This window comes from Vipera berus, assembly GCF_964194415.1.
Source record: "Vipera berus genome assembly, chromosome: 6".
In the NCBI taxonomy this organism is placed as follows: domain Eukaryota; kingdom Metazoa; phylum Chordata; class Lepidosauria; order Squamata; family Viperidae; genus Vipera; species Vipera berus.
In genome coordinates this window covers 69,527,548-69,553,420 of record NC_138208.1, presented here as the reverse complement: position 1 = coordinate 69,553,420, position 25,873 = coordinate 69,527,548, and the positions used below count along the sequence as shown (strand labels likewise).

At 36.2% G+C, this 25,873-nt stretch overlaps 2 protein-coding genes across 2 annotated transcripts in view; one reads left to right on the top strand and one right to left on the bottom strand.

Moving 5' to 3' along the window:
* Window positions 1-768, top strand: part of STAB2 (stabilin 2) — a gene marked incomplete at its 5' end in the record, with an annotated part of 101,173 nt that extends 100,405 nt beyond the window's left edge. Inside the window, one exon of the mRNA XM_081330651.1 lies at window positions 698-768. Coding sequence (XP_081186777.1) covers window positions 698-748 — 51 coding nt within the window. The 3' untranslated portion in view covers window positions 749-768. The remainder of the gene's footprint in view (window positions 1-697) is intronic.
* Window positions 769-5,876: 5,108 nt separating this feature from the next.
* The window catches only part of NT5DC3 (5'-nucleotidase domain containing 3), a 33,905-nt gene continuing 13,908 nt past the window's right edge, over window positions 5,877-25,873 (bottom strand). Inside the window, exons 3-14 of the mRNA XM_081330611.1 lie at window positions 23,115-23,189; window positions 21,387-21,442; window positions 18,978-19,068; window positions 17,681-17,818; window positions 15,780-15,840; window positions 14,000-14,102; window positions 13,772-13,873; window positions 11,836-11,917; window positions 10,631-10,717; window positions 9,734-9,874; window positions 8,906-8,970; window positions 5,877-7,692 (exon numbers count right to left, since the gene is read on the bottom strand). Of these exons, the coding sequence (XP_081186737.1) occupies window positions 7,431-7,692; window positions 8,906-8,970; window positions 9,734-9,874; window positions 10,631-10,717; window positions 11,836-11,917; window positions 13,772-13,873; window positions 14,000-14,102; window positions 15,780-15,840; window positions 17,681-17,818; window positions 18,978-19,068; window positions 21,387-21,442; window positions 23,115-23,189 (1,263 nt within the window). The 3' untranslated portion in view covers window positions 5,877-7,430. The remainder of the gene's footprint in view (window positions 7,693-8,905; window positions 8,971-9,733; window positions 9,875-10,630; window positions 10,718-11,835; window positions 11,918-13,771; window positions 13,874-13,999; window positions 14,103-15,779; window positions 15,841-17,680; window positions 17,819-18,977; window positions 19,069-21,386; window positions 21,443-23,114; window positions 23,190-25,873) is intronic.

Here is a 25,873-nt window from a genome sequence, read left to right as displayed (position 1 = left end):
TATAGCAGCACCCTGGCTAGATAGGACTATATTTTTTAAGGATTGGTTCAATATTGCCTTAGGTTTCTGCAAGACAACTTCACAGAATTATCAGCTGTATCTCTGAACTTCTCAGGCAAGGCAGAAGGTCAAAGCATGTGCCCAAGTCAAAACAACTTGTTTTAGGATCAAAACAACCCCCCTCACATTATATTTGATGCAATATTTGAACTCAACCATTCTCTCTCTGATAGTCTGCATCTGAAATACATCCTCTGCAACCTTGCTCTAATCCAGTCTGCTGCCTGAAATGATAAGAACAATGCTATCAACCCCATAGCCAGACTAAAGCCAACTTCACGTTTTATTATTAACAGAAGACCCTTCAATATCTTAGCAATGTTCCCTGTTCAATAACACCTGCTGTCCGAATAATGGCTTTCAGATCATCCTGCTCTGCAAATTACTAGAAAGAGATTTCTCAGCCAATGGCCCCATCGACAAGAGGCATTTACACACCTGGCCCCTTTCCAGCCTACTTTTGAAGTAGACAAGAACTTAACTGCTTAATCAGGTCTTTAAGAGCACTAATTAAAAACATTTTTAGGGTGACAGTAACACCCCTGTTCTTTCATTTGTAATATATTGCCAACTACTTTGCCAGTAAAAGTTGAGAGCATTATTTATAAATACTGACTATAACCTTTTTAAAAAACAGGTTTCCGATGAGCAGCAGTTGGTGAGCAGTGATTCTCCCCATGATTTCTAATGCCTTCACTAGAGACATAGTTTTACCACTGGACAATGAAGACACATCTGGTTCAGGAAAGAGTCATTGAAGAACACAGAAAATTCCTTAAAAAACTGAATGTTGCTTAATTTCATTAGGAAGTAATTCTGTCATTTTTAGTTATGCAGATCCTAAAATCACTGTTTTCCTTTTTTCCTCTTCTTCCCTGTCTTCCAAAAGTCATTTATCTTACAAAATAGTATTTTATTTTGTAAAAAAAAAAACAACAACGGGGGATAGCTATGCTGTTTGGGTTGCTACAAACGTGTCATTAATGGAATATTCTTTTTTTAAAAAAATATCTAAATGTTTTAAAATGACTTACTGCATATTACACAAGTAGGTAACATAATTTCCAGGTTGTTTTAAAAATCGCACATTTGTAATTTGTGTTTGTAACACGAATAGTAGCAAGGTTGGATAAGCTGCTCTGAAAGTATTAAAGGTTATATTTTATAATAGTACAATCGTAATTGTAAGATTTTTATGAGAGATTTCAGTAAACAGGGTTTCAACCTTTCTACATGCACCCATGCAAATCATCACCAGGACACCTTGCTTCCATCACACCCATATAGTACACTAATTTTTATGTCTTATTTTTAACGCGTCACCTCTCTTTTTGAGGATAAAAAGAGGGCCACTGTTGTTTGCAATTGATTCTCATTCATAAACCACCCAATATACTCATTTTATATTCAATCCTCATTCATTTTTCATCTTCATTCTTGATTCTATTGGTTCTAGTTTTACCACACAAATATAACCTTTGGTTTTTTTTTCCTGTGAACAGAAACACACGCATCATGGCTTCTTTTGATGAACATTAATTTCTTGAAGGACACAAATTATATACTTGCTAGTATATAAAAATATAATAAATATAAATATAAATATACCTATGTAGCATTTCTCCATTCTCCCACCTTTAAAAAACATGATACCAAGCTAAACAAATTCATCTGCTTAGTCTAATTTTCATCTTGATGGATAATACACTTACATACATATCCAATATTAAACAAAATTACTATATTGTGCTACCAAGGAGAATAGTTTCTTTTCCCAACAACTACTATTTCAAAGGCTTTTTCTATAAGCTTTGAGAAGTGTCTCATCCATCATACTTACATTAACAGTTTATTTTAGATAACAAAACTACTTTAACAGCATTGGTAAGAGAAATAAAAACATGTGCTAGTTGTTTATAACATCCTTGAAAGCAGCAATTTAAAGAAACATGTTTGCACCCATTCTACTTGTAGAATTTGCTTTTACTAATATTTGTAGAACTCACTCATATTTACTTTTGGTACTTTATTGAAATAGACACATTATCAAAATCATCAGCTATAAATTCAGCTTACATATTCCCCACATATTTCCTTCAAATATACGATGAATGTTTTTACTGAAGAGGTCTTTTCCCTCCCCTGCCACCCTCCAGCTTTCTACCTGAAAACCTTGTATTGAATTCCATCCTAATTACAATAAATGCCTGTAGTAAAATATTTATTGGTTTGTAAGTTAACAATGCTGTATTATTAGAAAATTATTTCTGTATGTATGGAAATATTTTTCCAATAACAAGTTTCAGCATATGGATCAGATGTTTTTCTTGTTGCCTTCAAATTGTTGACAAATGAGCATGACTCACTTTTGTTATTCAGGTGGAGCACACTGACAAAAGTCTACAACAAGCAAAGTAACTGCAAGTGAGAAGGTTTAGAATTTAAATGTGTTTTAAAATTTCAAAATTACATCAGGATAAAGACACCACAGTTGAAGCATTCATAACATTCTCTTACAAGTATTTTGCAGCTATGTATGCAAAGGCTCTCCACAGTCACTGTTCATGCACTTTTTTACAATATTTGGCATTAAAAAAAACCTGTAGCAGCAATTAGTACTTTACACAAGGAAATAAAATTTTATTCTGCAGTAAAATAACCCTGCTTTATAGCAGATTTCAAAATGTTTAGCATGTTGAGCAGGAATGCTCAAAATTACTAGGTTCACAGGACTTGATAGCATATGCTAATACAAGAACAGCTAAACTTCAGAAGATTTTACACTAAGCCTAATTTTCAGAAACTGTCCTACTTTGACTTTTTAATATTGTGAACAAATATCATTCAGAAAATCTAGGAGGACAGATACATACCGTTCAAGTAATGTCAAGCTTTGAACTTCCAGTTTGTGCCTCCAACACTGGAAGTTTTTAAGAGGAGACTGGACAGCCATTTGTCTGAAATGGTATAGGGTTTCCTGCCTGAGCAGGGGGTTGGACTAGATGACCTCCAAGGTCCCTTCCATCATCATCATCATCATCATCATCATTTCTGTCCTTTAGGTTTTCCACTTAGCCTTCTATTGTTAGTTTAAACAATTAGGCAACAAAATATGAAGGTAAATAGCCTTTTGATAATATTTGGATAATGACTCAGGTATTATTCTTCCCTTCAGTCAATCAAAATCATGCATTCCATATCAATATTTTTCTATGTGTACAATGTGTAAAACTGCAGTAGGACTGTATGGTGAGCTCCTCAGTAAATAACATGATCAAACTGGACAGATGTCAAAAAGATGGGGACAATCTATGAAAACTTCCCACTGAAAATGGAGCTTTGGGGAGGAAGACTTGGATGGTTGAGTCTCTATGAAATGCCTATGGAAAAAATGAACCCTTGCACTAAATGAGGACTTATTATTTTTCATAACCTTCTGCACATCTTACTTAATACTGTAGTACAGTAGACCTTTACAACATGACCATTGAATATCTGGTTACAGGAACTGCTATAGTAGTAAAAATGTAATGTTTTTCTCTTAAGGGTTATTTGTTGAGGATTTAAGCTCCTAAAGTAAAGGTGAAACCAGGAAATAACTCACACATCTTGAAAATCTGTTCAAGACATGTATTTGGAACCAAAATGGAATAATGCCAACTACTGCTTTTAATATATATATATATTATATAATTCACCCCCATCAGTGAAGAGATCCAGAAAACAATCATTCCCAGAGAAAAATCATCCAGATGTCCTAAGCTCTATGGTCTGCCCAAGATACACAAAGAAGGAACCCCACTCAGACCCATAGTCAGCTCCATAGGCTCACCTCTACAAAATCTAGCCAAATTTCTTGCCAAACAACTACAGCCTTACGCAAATTCCATCACCTCACACGTACAAGATTCATTCCAATTCATAGAGATCATAAGTAAACTAAACTTACAGCCCTGTGACCTACTTGTGAGCTTCGATGTCGTATCCCTCTTCACCCAAGTGCCAATCAAAGAAGCCTTGACAGCTATCCTAAATAAATACAACCCCCCAAAACACATCCTAGATCTGACCAACCACTGCCTATCTAACACATATTTCATCTACAATGGACAAAGATACAAACAAATGGAAGGAGCACCCATGGGATCACCCCTTTCACCTGTCATCACAAACCTCTACATGGAACACTTTGAAACCCTCGCTCTAGAAAAATCCAACCACAAACCCAAACTCTGGCTCAGATACGTAGATGACACCTTTGTAATCTGGCCACACGGCAAAGAAAAACTGGATGACTTCCTCACACACCTCAATAGCCTACACCCCAAAATACAATTCACCATGGAAACAGAAGCTAACAATCAACTTCCCTTCCTTGATGTCTTAGTCTACAAGAAATCCAACGGCTCCCTAGGACACACTATCTACCATAAAAAAACACACACAAAGCGCTATCTGAACGCACTCTCACACCACCACCCAGCACAGATCAACTCCGTAGCCAAGACACTCATCTCCAGAACAAAACACCTAGCTGACGAACAACACCAAAAAACCGAACTACACACTCTCACTAATGTACTAACAGCCAATGGATTCCAAAGAAACACGATTACCAACTTAATCCGAAGAGAGACACCCACAAAAACCCAAGACAGAGAACAAGAAAATGGCAAAGCCCTCCTCCCATACTTAAAAGGGACCACAGACAGAATCAGCAAGGTCCTCCAAAAACACAACATCAAAACAGCATTCTACAGACAGAAAAATATCCACCATCCTAAGAAACCCCAAGGACATAATTGGCTTAGAAAACCAAGGAGTATACGAAATCCCATGCACCACCTGCCCCACCACATACATCGGACAGACCAACAGAAGAATAAGTGCACGCATTGAAGAGCACAAAAACTCACTCAGAAAAGGAGAACAAACTTCATCCCTGGTCCAACACTTTGAAGCCACGGGACATGAAATTGATTTTAAAAATACCAAAACTATCGCCAAAATTGAACATTTTAACAACAGAATAATCAGAGAAGCCATTGAGATAGAAAAACGCCCCCACAGCATAAACAAACGAGATGATACCTCTCGCCTACCAACCATTTGGAAACCCGCCTTGATTGACAGACGAGTCCCAACCACCAAGAATGATAGACCCAAAGTCATGATAACACCACATGACATCACCACCACACAACCATTCAAAAAGCAAATCCGAACCCACAATGATAACGAGGCACAACCACAAAACAGAAACCTAACTACAGCTGCAACATCAGCCACTTTAAACCCCTCCAAACCACACAATAAGCAAACTGACACCCACTATAAAAACATGGCACCACCACAAACACGAAGCCGAACAAAAGCAGCACAACTCACCAGCTCAGGTCTAAGGCTGGCAGCTGAGACCAGCCCATCCACTCAAAACACACCCCCACCCAATCAGAACACACCCACCATTCAAAACACACTCCCACCCAATCAGAACACACTTACTCCCCCACCCAATCAGAGCACACCTCCACCCACAGAACACACCCCCTCTGGCAGTTTAAAAAAGAGGAACAAACAGCCACATGCTTCTCCCAGAAGAAGGAAGCAGAAGCCACCAGCCTGATGATGACGGATGGGATTCCGTCGAAACGTTGCCCCTACACCTTTAGTTCTACGCGGGGAAAAACCCGAATAACCAAAGATCCACATACGAACACCCGCGAAAACCTCAGAAAACATTATATAATTTCTTTCTACAGAGAAGTGCTTTTGCAAACTTGAAGCATAGTATTTATGTAAACAGCATTGGGGAGCCAAATTATTTCCTAAAATAAATGTAGAATAAATTCTGGCTACATTTTGAATAGCTTCATAATATACATGAAGTTTTAATATATATTTTAAGGAATGATTCAAGATTTTCAAAGTAGGTGGACTGCAATGCCCATGAAAATTGCACTCTACTGCTTTAAGCATTTTAGAAATTTCTGGCTCATTTAAAAACAACCAGAATTCCAAATTAAACAGTTTTAAGACTGAATAATTTCTTTATATACCAGTAACCATTGGATTTAAACTGGTAGATTATCTATTAACTTCTACCATGTAGTTTTTTATGGCCTATCAATAGCTTTTAGAAAAAGTTGTGTTGTTCCATTAGTTGAAATACTGGTAGCTTACTAGGAAGGGGATTGTTAGTTCAAAGCTCTTGCTATATTGCTGTTTCATTATCCTCCTAGAAATAATGTTAGTATTTATACATAGTTTGACTGTTGAGCTCAAGATGTGAATAGCAGTGGGACTTACTTAAGCACAGTGTGGAGAACTGGCTTTAAAACCCTCAAACATTTAGCCTTTATACTTTTTAAGTGTATGGGAATAAGGATTAAAGAGAGAAAAAATCTTCACCTTTTTTAAAAATTGTAACTGTTTCACTCTTATCATGAAGACAGGCCAATAATACTATTATACATTACTAAAATATTATTGTGTTCAAAGTTACTCCCAGGAAAGTAAGTACAGTATTGCAGCCTCAATATATAAAATACCGTTCTTAAAGAACATGATGGCATTCTACTGAAGTGCCCAGTGCTATAAGGCTTTATATCTACCATTAATTCTTCATACAGAGCTCTTATATTATAAAGATGTTCACTTTGAACACACTTTAGTAGATGTATTTTTCTGTTTCTACACAGAAACAGAATTGTAGTGTTTCTACCGCCAATTTTACTAACTATCCTGTCAATTTTCATTGGCTGGAAATCTCTATAATGAAAACTTTGATTCGTTCAATACAAGCAATGTAATCTGGTTTTCTACTTGCAGCTTTTCCCAGCTAAGGAAAATAAAAGTCTGTGAAAAAATAATGGCTGAGTGCTGCATGGACTTAAATCTCTCATCCACTAAAAATATTTTCTAATATTCTGATTTAAAAAATAGCAGTTGCCCAGCTCTGCCTGGATTTGAAACCTTGAGGAGATTTTACATTCCTTATAAAGTATAATAGTAACTGTGCGTTTAGCTGAATATTTAAATCAAGCCCAAATTTCAAGTAATGACCTCTGGTTAGAGCATATAAGACAAATATTATGAGCTGTATGTAAATTTATGTGCAAATGATTTTCCATTCCAGCCAATATTCAACTGGAGGAAAGAATCAGTTCTTAGTGCAACCATAGTTTTATCAATTCTCACTACAAAAAAATGAGAGAGCCGCTGGATAGACACTTTTGCTCCATAGCGTGTACAACAAGAACCAATTACTATAGAGAAAGTTGCTCTTACAGTTAATATTCTTTAAAAAGCCACCATGTAGTAATATGGTAACTGTTACATTACCAAAAAAACCTGGGTGTGTGTGGAGGTTATTTGATCTGAATCATCTCCTGAAGAAACGGTATTCTGAACGTGCCCGTGCACAACTGGTCAGACCACATTGGAAGTTCATGCTGCAAAGGAGTCCTTCGTGGATAGAATGTGTAATCATGGTCATAGTTCAGTAGGCAACTCAATGAAGCCATGTAGATATCAGCAAAGCGAGATAAGCGCCTTAAGAAATAGGTGGGGTTTTGATCAGTCCTGAATAAGCTTCCGAACTGAGAGTTGAAGAAATTCCTGGTCATTTCTCTGAGGAGAAAAGGGGAGGGGAAAACATTTAGAACAATCAGTGTGTTACATGCCATGAAAAACCCAAAGGTGCTTTTTCAAAAGGCTTTCTTGGGTTTTTTTCTTTGAAAATATTTCACTTCTCATCCAAGAAGCTTCTTCAGTTCTTCAGTGACAAGTTTTCAAGGAAAAACACCCAAAAATTCCAGTTGGCTTTTGAAAAAGCAGCTTTGGGACAACTATGACCTGGATTATTGAGAATCTCCATAGACATACCTTGAAAGATTTATTTTGGATCAGATATTTAGAATGTATAGGACAGATTTGTTTTTATATCAATAAGGCCTCAAAATCAAAGGTGTTCACTGAAGAAAGGCCACTCAATAAAGGATATATGTTTGTGTGTGTGTGTGTGTGTGTGTGTGTGTGTGTGTGTGTGTACACACACACACACACACCATCTTTTCATTTATGCCCCATCTTTCCATGGGGAATTCAATGTAGGGTACATGGGGTCTCTCCTTATTTCTCCCCTACAACCACCATCCTCTGAGGTTTGGGGACAGAGGGGGTGCAAAATAAATTAGTGAATTACATAGTTGAATGTGGATTGGAAACTTTAACAATGACCTACCCTTGGTTGGCTTAATTTCATATCTTACTCTGTGATAGAATTTCTCACCAGCAAAAGCATCATGTAACCAAAAGCAAAGCTATACTCAATGCTCAATCACCTATCAAGAACAGATGAGCTATATGACAAATGAGATGGAGATAGACAGAGCCAGAAGACATACACATTTGAGTTATTTTGTGTTTATGCCACAGAGTGCCCAGGGTCACACTCTTTGAGTTGGGTGGCCTTGAAAATACTCTGCAAGCAAGCTCCCTAATCTTCATAGTTGTTACTTAAATTACGTCAGATATGTTTTTGCAGTCTTATAATTAACGTTACGAGAGACAGAACTAAAAATAAAAATGTAGTTAACCATTCAGAATTCAATGGAGCTGAATTTCCTATGCATTAATTATTGCTATTAACAAAATTATTAGGAAAATGAAGCAAATAAGGATTAATTTTATAACAAATTAATATATCGGTTCAATTTTTTTAAAATTTAGAATGTAGTATATATGCTCACAAATAATTCAAGAATAACCCCCAAAACTGAGTTCAGTTTATTCTTGGATAAACTTGTACACAAGTATCCAATTTTAATATTTTAATATTTACCGCATTTCCTTTCTTTCCTTTTTCCACTCATTTAATATCATTTGGCAATCAGGATTCTTGTGAATCTGAAATGACATGATATAAATGATATATATTTGTGAGTTTTAAAATAGACCGTATTTGGACACATTTATAACAGATGGGCAGGACAGATTGAATAAGAAACATAGAGAGGTTTTATTTAAAAAAAATAGCCATATCACAAGCATACAGTGAAAGCAAGATAAACGTATGTTTGCATTTTAATACCAGCACTGTGATTTTAACTTTATTATCATCACTAGGGCAAAAGAACATTAGGTAAAGATCCTTCTAATTATTAAGTGGGCATAGAACTGGGAACAAGAGGTTAATCTCCTATCTAGCCCATCTAGAGTTTACATGCATCAATTCTGATGGTTTCTATATTGTGTATTTTTATTTTAGGAGCCTTGGTGGAGCAGTGGGCTAATGCCTCCTTAAGTAACACCAGCTGCCTGCAATTATTGCAGGTTCGCATCCCACCAGGCTCAAGGTTGACTCAGCCTTCCATCCTTCCGAGGTCGGTAAAATGAGGACCCAGATTGTTGGGGGGCAATTAAGCTGACTTTGTAATAATGCTGCTGGGGGGGGGCGAAAGCCCTAATAAGCAGGCATATACATAGAATGAAGGCTATTGCTAAGCACATTTGATTTGTGCTTAGATTGTAAACTGCCCTGAGTCTTCGGAGAAGGGCGGGATATAAATGGGATTAAAATAAATAAAATAAAATAAATTTGCAACACGAGCAATGGGGGGGAAAAAACAGAGGTAGGGATGAGAAGAATGGAAAAAAGTAAAGAACAAACCTGCATATGTTCCAGTAGTCCAGTGAGGGTTTGCAGCCAGGTCATAGTCTGAATATATTGCTCAGTATTCATGATCTTAATCTCTCTTCGTAATTCTGGAATAATTGCCCCTGTTCGCCAGCCGTGTTTTAAGGTCAGATCCTTTTTTGCCAACAATTATCACAAAAAAAGAAAAAAAAGAAAACCATTTGTATTAATTTCATTTAAAGCATACTTTCTGTTCCTTCAGCTTAGATGCTATCTGAAGATATCTATACTTTTACATAAACGGATCTTAGTTATATCGTCATGCAATAATTAAAAGTGTAAAACACACCCATTCTAAACCAGGTAACCAGACTTGAGGGCAAGGGGTAAATAAATAAATAAAGCACAAATAATCAGATATTGTTTGGTCAGAAGAAAAAAGGGTGAGTAAATTAGAGAAAGGAGTTTAAGATCAGAAAATGGTAAAATATTAACAGGACCTGCATTAAATAAATCAGGGAGATATTTTTCTCTTGCAACAGTTGGGTTAGCAATATTTAACAACATAAAAACAGTATAATCTGTACCGGCAGGTGCAGGGAAGGTTATAAGTTTGGAACTCTGAGCTCTATTTCAATTATTATTGCAGAAAGTGACTGCTACTAGGAAGAAACAGGCTGCTGAAAGCTGTATAAAACAAATTCAAAAAATATACATAGCAATAAGATAAGAGCCTTATGTTTTTTTCTGAAGACCAGACTAATCCTACTCAAGAATTTTCCCCACTTTTATTGCAAAAATGTGGTCCTTTGCCCTTTCTTATTTTTAAAGTAGCCCTCTACTATAATTAATAACATAATATATAGCTCATTCTTCTGGATCACACCAGCTTCATTTTAAAAAAAAATACACGGGGAAGAAAGTACTTACAGCTAGATCACTGTAAATATGATCACCAAAATATAAGACTTTGGAACCTCGCCAACCAGTCAGTTTCAGAAATTCATACAAGTTACCCTAAAAGAAAGAGGTGGGAGAAGGGAAGTAGTTACCAGCCAAATTTTGTTACTGTTGATCTAGAAATCTGATTTCAATGTTCTCATTAATACAAAATGTCCTTTAATCTATTAGCCCTGAGATTACATTGGTCTTGTTTTTATGGGTAAGATTGCCTAAATTAAGCTTCTCTCCTTTTAAAGTAATGCTTTAAGGAATATTCTTAAGATCAACTTTGGGGACAGAGGAAAATAAGAAATATAGCTGTTGTCTAGACTAACTAGACAATATTTTTAGACTATTTTGTCTTCTTGCACATGCAGTTCATGAAACTCTGCAGAAGACAAGCTGTTCAATTCACATGGTACAATTTGAAGTGGTAACAGTTTTCTGGGGTCTCTGATCTTTTCCAGACCTTTGAATAGTATTTCAGAGACTTATCCTTTGACAATGCCAAAGGCTGAATTTATGAAAATGAAAGCAATTAATTCACAGTTTGTGTTATTCAAGTTTCACTGAGAATTAGTAATTCTGGACTTACTGTTTCAATTTACAGGCCATTATATTACAGTTCACATTGATCACAGGAAAATTCAGCATAGCAAATCAGATCAATAATCTCTGTACTGGTTAAAATGAGTAACTAGTAGTGTTTAACAGTATTCAGACAGAAGATTTCTCCAATCTGAGGTCTGAATTAGAAATCTTTTTAAGTTAACAGAGTTCATTCGCTGAGCTACAGCCCTTTTTCCATGATTCATATTGTTACACTTTAAAATGAATAAAATAAAATGATTTCCTTTAGAAACAGCAAGGAAAATCCAATATGAAAGGGAATTAAATTAGTTTCATTTATTGCTATCTCTTTTATCTTTATGTTTCACAATGCATTATTTATTTATTTTTATCCCATCTTTATTGTTTTTACAAATAAATATCTAGTCAACATAGTCATTGTAACATTGTCAAAGCAAAAATAAGATTGCATACATATAATATAAAGTACCTGCAAATATGAAATAACCATTGTTTCAATTGTTTAGATATTCTGTTTTACTTTAGCATGATTGCTACCTGGTTTGAAAATACAGGTACATTTTAAACATGAAAAAAGAAAAAAAAAGATACAACAATAATACCTGCTTGTAAATCTGGCCTTTCTGTAATTCATGAATTTTGTCCCAAAGCAAAACACCCCTTTCATTCACTTTGCGGAAAGGTCTAAAAAAAGAGAGGGAAAAAATCAGCAATTGGGGCCAGCTACACAGCTACACAGTGTTCCGTGCGCCTTTGGTGTCTAGTCATGCCAGCCACATGACCACGGAGACATCCTCGGACAAGCGCTGGCTCTTCGGCTTTGAAACGAAGATGAGCACCGGCCCCTAGAGTTAGAAACGACTAGCACACATGTGTGGGGGAACCCTTACCTTTACCTTTACACAGTAAAAAAAAGAATTTTTTTTAAAAGGCAGAAAGCAGCTTAAAGGGGCTGGATCAGGTCAAAACACCCCTTCGCGCAGCGCTCATGGGCTGTATGGTGCTTGCTCTGCATGATGAAAAAGGGGAGGAGTTAAAGCAGCTCTGTCCCTCATTCAGAATATGCAAAAACATTATCCTTTTCCAATGCTCCTTGGACATATGGGGTTTACTTAGCAGTACGAAAACTGGGAAAGAAAGCAATCCCGTCCCTGAACTGAAGTATATACAAGCACCACTTTACATTATGCTTCTAGTCTGTATGGAGCTGGCTTAGCAGTGGGAAAAGGGAGGGAGCCTAAAGCAGCCCCTCCCTTCTCCTGCTTTTGGCTTTTTTTCCTTTTTTGCTACATGAACTCAGCCCTATATAGCCCAGCAGCCCAGCCAGGTATATCTCATCAACAACAACTGGAGCAAGAAGATGGTGGTGACGGTCAGCTGAGGTAATGGAGCACTGAGTAGCAGGGGGCTAGAAGGACATAGATGGGAGGGGAGATAAGTGGGTGGGGGAAGTTGCAGCATCCATGAGGTTGTGTAGGTGAAGGTGAAGTGGCAAGCACCTGAATTTTAATCATGTCGCCACAGAGGGGCTGCAACAGCCATTAACCTCAGGCACAGGTCATAAGTCCCTTTGTTCAAAGCTGTTGTAATTTGAAATGGTCACTGAACAACTAATTGTAAGTCAAGGACTACCTGTGGTTGCCAAAACACCAATCTAAGGTAACCAGAGATCTGCAATTTTCTGATAAGGAGATTAAGCTGAAGAAAAAATAGACATGAAAAGTAAATACTGTACACTAGCTACCACTTTGACCTGTTGAGCATTGGGTCTGAAATATTAGCAGGATAACTAAAAATATGATTTTAAGTTTCCAAGTAAGTGCATCAAAAATCCAACCGGTAAGATTAAGGTATGACTTCATGCTATCTTGCTCAGCTTGGTGCTAGGCATCTGCATTGGACTTCAATTGTTGCACCCCAATACCCATTCCCATGAGAAATATCTGAAAGGTTTCAGTTTAGAACAGGGTAACTAGAACCAAAGTTAACCAGGAGAAACTCCTGTTTCTCTTCTCACTCACTTGCCTAGCTTTGTCTCTAACCTATCACATTGGGAGTTATGCAGATGGACTCTGCAGCAGAACCCTAAGCTTGTCCAGCTCCTGTCATGGTATGCCATATCACAATTTCACAGGCAGCATAAATATATCACAGAGGGGGTTTATTTACTTGTTGCTTTTCATCTCAGAGACATCAAGATGGTTTCCATGAAAAAACACAAAGACACAGAGACACAGACACACACACAGAGACACAGACACAGAGACACAGACACACACACAGAGACACACAGACACAGAGACACACAGACACACACACACACACATATATATATATATTGATTCAAGCAATACAATCTGGTAGATAGCAATATAAATAAAATTATTCTAAAGAGCCTGGGGAACAATGCAGGATAAATAAATCTTGGGCAACAGCCATTTTCAGAAGGGTTTCTCTGGCCCACTGCAATGCTTGAGCGAGTTCGTCATGACAAAGGCCATCTTACAGATATTTATAACTCAGCAGCAAGGAACTCACCTTCTCTTATCATTGAAAAAGTTTGGCTTCTCTGCCTGGACAATGACTACATCAAAGAGATCTCTCCAATCTTTTCCAACTATGTACTTCATGCCTCTGTCCCTATAAAAAGTAATCCAACATTTAATAACACAAGTATAACTAGTATAAATTTTTTAAAAGTGACAACTAATGGTTAATTTTAAGATGAAATTTTTGACGGGTTTATGCTCAAAAAAAACCACCTACACAAAGCTGCTAGGACTATTTGTGATCAGGAACATCTTCTTTCCATGAGCTGCCAGCTTTGCTAACACAGCGCGGGTCTGCTCAGCATAACAGATGTATTTCTCTAGAAAACAGAGAACAAGATAAGGGGGGGGGGGAAATCCTAAACGGTTCTAATTGAATGAATGTTTATAGCAAAGTCTTTCTTTCTTTTCTTTTTTTTGCATAAGTCATGTCATCCCAAATTCAGCATTGCCACTAAAAACAAGCAATCTTGGAGGTCCTTTGATGAAAAAACTGCAATGAAAAGCCTACTCATATACTAAATGTTTAACTATTATTAGGGCTACTTAAGACAAGCAGTAGTATTGAAGAGCCCATACCTTTGGGAATGCTCCACATAGTTGCCACAACACTGGAGACTTTTAGTTCACACACACTGGACCATGGCAACAATATATGACCTTGATGGTAGCTGACTGGATTACAAGCATTGCAGACATATGAACCAATGCATGGAAATAGCCTTTTTATGGAAACTGGCATCACTGCATGTAGAATTTGATCTATTTTATTTGGCATTACCTTCCCATTTTTTTCAGACTGGTTCCTATAAACAAAAGTCAGTTCTTAAGAAAACTACCTAGATGCACCATGTAGATGAACTGATGATAATGTAAAATTAATAGTTGCTGAAAGATGGTCCGATCATAAGATTCCAGAGACATATTCAGAAAGCTCTAAGATTTTGACCTGGCATAGAAAATTGATTTCAGAACAAATCTTAAATAAAGAACATAAGCTTTACCAAAATGTAAACTTCTGACATCTCAAGAGTTCTTCCTAATAATCAAACATGTATAAATATATGAGCCTGCAAGAACTGGCTTTTCTGAACGCTGACATAACATGTGATATTTCTTATCTTACAGGTAAAAATTCTTACATTCTTAACTTACCTAAACAGCTTAAGAATACTTCATGTGCCAAGATTTTAAAATTCTTAAATATCTAAGCATCTTCATATGAATGCACTTAGTATGCAAGTTGAATTACAAATTATTTACTTTGGGTTTGCCACATTTGCACCTGAAGGCAATTTGCTTTAATTTTATTTTTATTTTAATTCCATTTATATCCCGCCCTTCTCCGAAGACTCAGGGCAGCTTACAAGCTTAGCAGTAGCCTTCATTCTATGTATATGCCTGCTTATTAGGGCTTTCACACATCCCCAAGCGGCATTATTACAAAGTCAGCTTAATTGCCCCCAACAATCTGGGTCCTCATTAGTTAGTGCCTACATACTACATACTATTATGAAAAGATTATAAAGTCTATTCGCTATCACTGTAGGACCTCTTACAGAAATCAGTTTTGAAAATAGTTAAAAATAAACTGCAACCAGAAAGTTTTGGACAAAGATGAAATTGAACTTGCTAAATTATTTAACTTCCATTAACAAACCAAAGCGTATTAGGCAGAGTCTATTTTTAGGGAAGGATTATGGAAGCAAAGGTTTGATAATCTTTTCAGATTCACTTTTATTTTTTAAAAAAAATTACCCCAAACTTTACAAGTAGCAATATGACTCTAAAAATGCCGTGATTTAGATGCCAAAATCTTGCAAGGTATTGCATATGCACCATGAAATCTTGGCAATTCACTTTTAAATAAAAATAATGCAAATGATTTCCAGGTGCCAGTGGGGAAATTCAAAGGTCAGAGAATTAACAGCAATAATATAAAATCCATCAATAAAGGAAAAAAGTGATCTCTTCAAAAAAATTTCACTCAGGCTCACCAATATCTGCTTCAATTGCACGGTACATTATTCCTTTGATGTGTACATCTCTGATTGAATCCTGTTAGGAAAAATGAAAGTGAGAATGAGATATTTAATAATAATAATAACTCTATATAAATAGTTATAATAGAGTTATAAGGGAAAATGGAAGCGAGAATGAGATATTTCTCTATATAAATAGAGTTATATCTGATGGGCAAAGAAATTAATTAGCAGGACCTTCTCTATATTTCTATAATTATTTCAGTTGCTGATAAATTTCTGGGAGCATGGCAAGACAAGGTATTAGCAAACCTGTGACTTCCAAGACTGAGAGTTATCCAAGAAAATAATTATTCACTCAGGGATTATTAGTAATATCATATAGTTTCCTACTGTTCAACTTTATCTATGATTAGAAAATAGATTGGCTTCAATCTTGCATTATATTACAGACTAATAATTTTCCCAAATAAAACCCCAAATGCTTTGCACACACTAAGCATAAACCATGTTTTAGAAACCATAATATCTGGGCTCATATAAGAAGGCCAGAATAAGTAGTTACCCATATCAAAGTCAAAATTTTATATTTGTTGAATTTGTTCATATCAAAGCAATTTGCTCAAATTATATTAACACAACAACTCTCATAAATTCACAATTTCAAAATGTGTGTTAAAAAGCCAGGTTCATAAACCATTAGCTTGATCCTGTTTACATTTTTAATGTAGTTTAATGCCAAAATGAGCCATTTTCTAAGAGAAATTGAATTCTGATGTATAAATTATGTAAGTTAAGTTCATATATAGTTCCTCACTAAGAATACTTTTATTCTTCTAATCATGGTAAGGTAAAGGTAAAGGTTCCCCCGCACATGCGTGCTAGTCGGGTCCAACTCTAGGGGCCGGTGCTCATCTCCATTTCAAAGCCAAAGAGCCAGCGCTTGTCCAAGGACGTCTCCGTGGTCATGTGGCCGGCATGACTAGACGCCAAAGAGGCACAGAACGCTGTTACCTTCCCACCGTAGTGGTCCCTATTTTTCTACTTGCATTTTTACGTGCTTTCGAACTGCTAGGTTGGTAGAAGCTGGGACGAGTAACAGGCGCTCACTCTGCTACGTGGGATTCAACCCGCCAAACTGCCAACCTTCTGATCGACAAACTCAGTGTCCTAACACACTGAGCCACCGCGTCCCTAATCATGGTACTGAACGCCTATAAGTCTATTTACCTCCTTCACCTTCCCGTTTCTCAGATTAAGCATGGAGAGACTACAATCTGTTGCACGAGTTTTTCATCCAATCTGCCAGTCAATCCCAAATTCATGCAAATAAGGAAATCCATATGTGTTTGGTCAATCATACAGTGACCCTGTCCCTTCAGCACTTTCTCCACATGTTTCTGATGTACAGTTACCTGGTCAAAGTTTTCACTCAATTTTTAAGATTTTACTTAGATACTGCTCACACATTTCCAAGGATATTTTACAACCGAGAAATCCAGAAACTGTTACTAAAGACCCAAATCTTGTTTTCAGTAACTAGCTATATTGACAGGAAAATGAAGTACCTAAATATCTAAAAGATATCTAAAAATGAGCTAAATCTGAATGAAGCAAACATCTTTCATACTTTAAAACTAATAGGCAAGAAGAACAAGCTATAAGTTTTTCTTTGGGTCATAATGTTTTAATATAATGGAATTACCGCTTTTTTATAGTAATGGTTTTTTTTATTGCAGACCTGAAGGATTATGGCTCCTAACAATTATAAAATAATCATATGACATATGTATCAAGAAATAGGATCCCATTCCTGAAGAATGGGTATTATGGGAATTGAAGTAGAACACAGCTAGAGGGCATCAGGCTGGGGAAACTGTTATATGGATGACTGTCACAATGGGATAGCCCAATACCTTCACATCTTTGTAGAGGTGCACCGGCTCATAGTCAATATTGTTCTTCAGAAAATACTCATTCACACAAGACAGGAGAGTCATCTCAGGCAAGGAAAAGATATCCATGAACTGTTTCATAGTGTGACCATGTGAACTCTGCAACCAAAGATACCACATTCATGTATGTGCTTTAAAACAATATCACATGTTTCAGAAGGTGTTAATAATGCTTTCAATCAGCCTACAAGCAACAAAGATGGCATATAATAACTTTTCTTAGTCTGGGCCAGTTACAATTTAGTCAGATTAGCAGATACAAAAGACAACAAATTTTTGGTAGCATCTCCAATGAATATACAATTGGTTCTATATTTGCTGTCCTTAGAAAGATCTTTAAACCCATTTTATTTAAAGATGTTGTGCTAGCTTTTAAACTGTTTACACCTAAATTTTATAAACTGGTAGTGATGGGTTCTAAGGCACCCATGGTTATTTTGCTTGCCATCCCTCAGTCTCTGTCCCTCCTCTCTTTTTACATTAAAAAGTAAAAATTAAGCAGGGAAACTGGGTCATTGAAAAACTAAGTTTCCAGCAAGAACTTTACTTCCAACCCAAGAGGCTGCAAATAGGCTGTTTAATTTTTCTTGGAGCATAATAATGAACAATTACATTCCATCACTTTGTTGGGAAGGGACCGGTAACATCTATGGGTGGGAGAAGAAAAAGTTCAAGATGGTAGCTATGGTCATGTAGCAAAGGTCACCTTCTTGACTTTTAAAAATCTCCTATCAACAGTTCTGGTGTGTAAAGGTAATACAAGGAGATAGGAAGAGGCAGGACATTTAATTGGATGGCAGGCACTATTCTGCAAACTGGTCCTTGTGGCATCCATTTTATGGTGCAGCAAGCCTTCTGAGACACTTGGTGAAAATGCTCACAACACACTCAAATTTGAATTGTAGCCACTAGCCTATAAGAATTGGAGAACCCTGGTTTCTGTTTTAAAGGATTTTGTCCTGGATTCTAAATATGCTTTGGATTACTGCTTTAAGCTGAAATCTCAAAAATCTCCTCTGCCTTGCAGAAAAACAGAAGTAGTGAGATGCCTAGTTGTAAGTTAGTATTCTACAAAAGATGCAGAAGAAAAACATACTTATATGAATTCAAATTTCCATGTTAACAGAAAACAACTCATAGTTTACTTTCTTTTTTATAATACCTTTAACTCTCAACGTGATATATATATAAATACAAACTAATATAAAAGGGAAAGGAAATGACAAAAAACATTAAAAGTCTCAAAAAAAAGTTTTACCTTTCCATAGAAGTCACTCATTTGTTCCAAAGGCACATGGGAACCATCATACATAGCAATTACTTCTTCATCTGGTACAACACTCAATCCTCTGACAATAACAGCAGTGATATTAATGCAAAAGCCAAGCAGGCTTTACCAATTAACAAGTATATATACAATTTTCTAGCCTGCCATAAGCAATATGCTACTATTCAGAACCATTTTAAATTCTCTATGTTGCTAATTGGGATAAACAAATTATCAAAACAAACCTCAGTAATTTGTGATTCCTGAGAACATCAGGGAAAGCCCTACTACATGTTCCTTGAACTGAAGTAGCTTACTGTCCTAGTTCACAGGTGAGTTTTCTTTATGACAATGTGATCTTTACTGAAATTGTTCCTGAAATTTGTGAGAAACCTATGGTTTCTTCCCTCTTCACTCAAGCCTTCCCTGTGAGACCAGATAAGCAGTTTTTGATTCTGCAACTGTTTTCCTTTCCCTCTCCTTTAAATTGTTAATGTTTTAAATGTATTGCTTTTGATGAATAGTTAATATGGTGCAATCAACTTTGAGATGCTTTTATTTAAGAAACAGTCCAAAATATATTAAATAAAATAACAGATTCTTATTATCCTCGGTAGTAGCATAAAACTGGAAGGCAGGAGTGCTACTCCTAGCTGGTAGATTAAGATGAAGTATCAGAAATGTAAAATGTAATATAGATTATCTATATCAGTGACAACATTTTAACATTTGGTGATGGCACACTTTCTTTTACTGTACTATAATCTTCAGGGACCAGAGACAAAAGAGAGCAGGACAATAACATGGTGAAGTTGTGGAAATAAGTGGATCTAAATGATTCCACATTTGGGGGAATTTCTCATCATTTTGCTTCCCCACCAATCCTCTAGTATTATTTTTGGTGTGTTAAGCCTATCCAAAGACTTAACGCATTTTGCAGCCTTCGCTTCATGACAAAAATTAGCCACCAGTGTTTGAGGACATGACAATTTGTTAAATCAAGGGTTCCAATTTCAATAAAGTATTGTGGATGACATTCAGCCTGCAAAGTACCCCCAAGCCTGTTTAATTCATGGGTTTTCCAAAGGTCATTACAAATTGGCAAATAAGAATTAATCTTTTCCCCAGTATGAGTAACTGCTCAAAGACTGAAGGCAGCACAATGCAAAATATATCTAAGTAGAACTAAGCCCTTTATGAATAAAGTGGCTTTACTTCCAAGTACAAGATATTAAGTTTTAAATGCTAGGATAACTTTTTCAGTTAGCATCTTCCATCCTGTGGGTCTTTGATTCCTCTAAATCTTTGAAGACCATACTAGTTAGGAAGCAAACATTTTTTCACACCAGTTTGGGTCAAATATCTCTAGGTTAAAACCTTTTAGCTTAAAACACTGTAGGTTAAACATAAATTTTCTTTATTATAAAAAAATCTCTAGCATTATAGCATGCTACTAATTTTTGTTTAGTAAATTCAATAGTTTATATCCCAATTTTTAAAATGCAGGAATGTAGCCTAATAGAAGATAAATGTTTCACAGAGATGCAACTGAATTTTTAAACATTTGCAGAAAGTGAAAAGACTGAATAATCAGTAAGACTGCAGAATTAACATTATTTTTATTTTATTTTTTTTAAATCCCATTTATATCCCGCCCTTCTCCGGACTCAGGGCGGCTTACAATTAAAGCACAAATCAATGTGCTTAGCAATAGCCTTCATTCTATGTATATGCCTGCTTATTAGGGCTTCCCCCCCCCCAAGCGGCATTATTACAAAGTCAGCTTAATTGCCCCCAACAATCTGGGTCCTCATTTTACCTACCTCGGAAGGATGGAAGGCTGAGTCAACCTTGAGCCTGGTGGGATGCGAACTTGCACTAATTGCAGGCAGCTGGTGTTACTTAAGGAGGCATTAGCCCACTGCTCCACCAAGGCTTATATCTGAATTTTTGTTGAGCACAAACAGAATGGTGATTCATGCTGAAAAATATTTAGAATCAGTCTTGCTAGCAAAACTGATTGCAAACAGTGGAATATTTTTAGCAATCTGCCAGTACAATTTAGCAGCTGGAAGCAAGAACATTAGTCAGCTAATCCACTCCAGCTAAAGAATATATATTTAAAAATGGCTTTTAAATCCTATCATTTGAAGTACTACAATCTGTATTTCTTGGATGTAATGGAAAGAATGGTTAAAGAATGACTACAGATGGCATTCTGGATTGTTCCACCATTAATGCAGAAGGTAGAACAAAGTGAAAGTCAAAGTGCTACGTAGAGAACACAGGTGATGATGACTATTTGATGATAGTCACACAAGGCAGGAATTCATTCTGCTCTTATTATTGCTATTATAGTGAATTACAGATACCCAGAAGAAAAAATGCTTCCTGTCTCACCTGTACACAGTTCCCAGTTGAATGTAGTGAAAAGCATCAATCTTCATTAATATTGCCTTTAAAGCAAGAAAAGTTACAGGCTAAACTTATAAATTTCAGAGAAACTTTTTTTGCCATTACTACTACATATTTTAAAAGATATACTTCAGTTAATCAGTGTCTACAATTAAATATTATGATCAGAAATCTTAGAAGAGTTGTATAACACCAACCGATCAGGGCTAATATTCATTGATAAACGTCTTTACTAATTTTATAGAAAATTAGTGTCAGAGGCAGCTAAATGACCCATGGATATATTCATCAATTCACATTTACATGGTTATTCATCTTCATTTAGAACCCAAGGGTGCTGTTCTTGAGTTCAGTTGACAAAAGGAAACTCCATTTGATCCTGGTAATCACAACCCTGCTATGATTTACAGAGATTTAAAATGAAAGATTAAAAATGCTCCTATTATTTATGTTTGGCAAGCAGATTTTGGAGCATTGAAAAAGAGAACTGTCAATTTCACTTGTTTTGATTGTGAAAGATACAATTTGGTTATGAGCAGCCCTTCCCCCCCAAAAAATATTACACATCTAAAATTTCATATTTTATGGTTTGATTAGAGATAGGAAGACAATGGAGGGGATTATAGAATTATATACAAATGTGGCAGACAAAAGGAGAAAATCAAGGTTTGTTTTATTGTACTTCATCTTAGCCCAAAAGTTAACATTTTATTTCCCATCATACCTTTTTATATCTTTTGTTCCTATGCCTTCTTTTACATTTTTATTGGCTATATTCTTTCCACATCCCTTACATTATATGACCCTACTAAAGATTGATACGAATCTCTCTACTGGAGTAAGCAACTGAGACTGAAAAAAATGTTCTTTTAAAGCCAATTTCCTGTTCTTGTGAAGTCTCAAAAATAAAGAAGCATTTCAACTAGGGATAATGGATTAAGTACTCTGGCACCTTTCCACTTCCTGAACCTGAACAGGAGGCAAAATTGTGCGATGTAGCTGCAGTAATACTTGAGGCAAGGTAATCAAGCAATCTGTTGAACTGTCATTCTCTCTGGAGCCAGAAAAGGCTGGATGATTTGTAACCTAAGATTACAAATTGCAGACCTTGAGTTCTTCCTAATAATTGTTTAGCTGGTATTATTTTATATAGTACTGTAAGGTACATGCTGTAAGGTAACTTTGATTTTGAAGAAGACTGAGAATACCACGGTTAGCAAAAAGTACAAACCAATATATAATTGAGCAAATCAACCCAGAGTTCTCAATCCAAACACAAATGACCAGGCTCAAATTATCCTACTTTGGACACATTATGCTAAGACCCAGTTCTCCAGAAAAGGGTCTAATGTTGGGAAAAGTGGAGAGAAAGAGAAGAGGAGGATCACCAGCAGCAAAGTGGATGGACTGGTGGTGGTAATGAGTGCACCACTGAGAGATCTGAAAGAACAGGTGAGGAACAGATCATCAAGGAGGAAAGCTATCTATGTGGTTGCTAAGAATAAAAAAAATGATGGTGCATAATTGATCAATTAAGTTGTAAGGAACCTTGGGTTTAATACGTAAGAGCTAATTTCTAATACCATTTCTTTAAATATTATTTCAAATTTGAAAAGTAAGTATGTTCACTTGCATCTGGCAACTGTTTCAGACTACTTAGAAATGAAAACAGATAATAACCAATGATGTTCCAAATAAACAATCCATACCTACCCGATGCACATCATAATGAAGCCCTCTTATTGCAAAATTCGGATCATAGTCATACTTTTGGATTTCTGCAGGATACTGACAAAATCATAAAAATAATAGTAATTTTAGTACACAATACAAGCCATATATGAAATACATCCCAATAGATCTAGTGAGATCCAGTTCCCTTTCTTCTACAAAATGCCTCTTTTGTTTCCAATTTTATCAGGAAAGTTACATCATAATCTGTAGCCACACCATGGGTAGAACTTAGAAGGGGGAGAGAAAGCAAGAATACACAGCCTATAGCCCTGGAGAAAGGGTTTTGTACTCCAAAACTCTTCTACACATTACAGTTAAACTGTGTTTTTAAGACAATAGAACAAGTAAATTATTTAATTTCCTGGGGCAGTCTTAATTTATTGTAAATTTCCAAGACACCTTTTTATCATCAGCATCATACGTTTAAATGTCTTCGGATATTCGGAAATGTCTTTGGACAGTGCTGGCTCAATGGCCTTGAAACAGCGATGAGCACATCCCCTATAGACAGCAACAACTAGCGGAATAATAGCAATAGCACTTAGACTTATATACCGCTTCACAGCGCTTTACAGCCCTCTCTAAGCCGTTTACAGAGTCAGTATATTAATAAAATCCGCAGGGACTTCCTTTACCTTACCTTTATATAATAAATTTAATAATTAATTAATCTGAACTAAGTTTAAGGGGTTTTCTCCCTGGTTCCAGACACTTTAGCTTCTATCATGCTAATTAAATGCCGGTTTCACACGCCCACAATTATTCAATCAAAACTTGAGAATGCTTCTTGGGGCTTCTTAGAGCTTTCAAGTATTTTTGCAGAAAGATATGAAGGCAACAGATTGAACTATACCTCCCTCTGATGTGAGCTCAGGGCTGAAATCACAAATCCTGGGCTACAGGACAACAAGCACCAAAGATAAAATATGACAGGCACTTGTTTATAAGGTAGTGAAACTGTGCTTTAGCCTGTTATTTCTTAGCTTTTCAGTCCAGCTCTCCTAGTACTACTCCTTTCTTTCCCGTAATTGCAACATTGTCAAATAATACCAAAAAAAAGCTAAAACTTGTGAAAGTTTGGAAATGCTGTCTAATTGATCCTCCCTCTCAGCAATATGACATGTTTCCACTTTCCATTTATTGTATTTTGTTCAAAGAACACAATTTAAATTTAGAAAAAAAAATCTGGCTCTTTTTATCCAAGGCATTACAACAGTGCTACAGACTGCAATTAAAAGGGTTAGTTACGGAAAAAAAGTTGGTTAATATTTCCTTCCCATTTCCCTCCTTCCCAGATATCTGTAACACTGTTCGAAAAGTTTTAATCAAAACTATCTGTTGACAAACTTTGGCCTCTACTCAGAGGCATCTATCTACATTACACTTTTTTTTAAAATTAGGAACTATTATCTATCTATCTATCTATCTATCTATCTATCTATCTATCTATCTATCTATCTATCTATCTATCAAAATAAGGCATCATGCTATCTTAAGAATCCTTAGAATAGTAACAAAAGATTAAAAAAAAACCTCTTAGACTCCTTTATAGTTTTACCTGTTATTTTAATTTCTACTGCATTACAAATGTGTAATCTCAGCATCTGCAGAAAGGCCAGTTCTTAAATCCAGACACTCATTGCTTACTATTTCCTTCCATTCACATTCATAATGCCTCTACAGAAGAGGAGGCTCTGTGAAAAATTTTTTCACACTTATTGTCTCTACCTAGCAGAACTTAGAAAGCTGGGGAACATTCATTAAATTGATCTAGTTTTATTTCACCGAACAAAACACAGGTAATTCTTGGTCATTATTTTGGTTCCATCCAATGACTTAGCCTGGTAGAAATAGTCTATTCCAGGCTTGCATTAAACCAGAGATTGCAACCAGTTGCGGGTTAAGATCCAATTTCTTATTTACTATTACAAAGATATTTATAGATATGAATATATAGCCACTGACCTTTGGACAGAAATGCAGCTCTGGGTACTGTATGCTTAACAAACTATATTGGGAACTCAGTTCACATAGAAAAAAAATGTTTCTGCCTTCATAGTATACAGAGGGTTAATATTTGTGTTTATTAATGCAATGAAGTCCTTTGGTTGGGACTGCATTTCCTGCATTGTAGGCAGGAAAATTAGCAACGAAAACTCTTATTTACTTTCAAACAAGGGATTTTTTTTATGGTAGCATGGTTACCTATTGCATGTTACTACAGTAATCTGTTAAATGAACATTTTCATCTCCCATATAGTCCTTGACATTCATTTAGCGATTGTTCGATGTTATAAAGGCACTGAAAGTTTCACACTTATGCCCATCACAGCATCCCCAGCGTCACAGATAAAAATCCAGGTGCTTGGCAATCAGCATTTATTTACTATGGTTGTGGTATCACAGGGTCGTGTGATCACCATTTGCAACCTTCTCAGCCAACTTCCAACAAGAAAAGTCAATGAGGAAGCTCGATTTTCTGAACAAACCGCATGATTCAGTTAACAACTGCAGTGATTTGCTTAACGATGGCAAAAAAGGCTGTAAAATTGGGTGCAACCCACTTAACAACTTTCCAACTGTGGCTGTAAGTTTAGGACAACCTATGTAGAATTTTCTAGAATTCTATAGTCTCAACGTAATGGGTTGCCCCTGCCCAGGAAAGCCATTCCCTCCTCTGAAATCTCACAGATATACGCGTAACATCTGTACACTTCTTCTTCCATATAGTGGAGGGT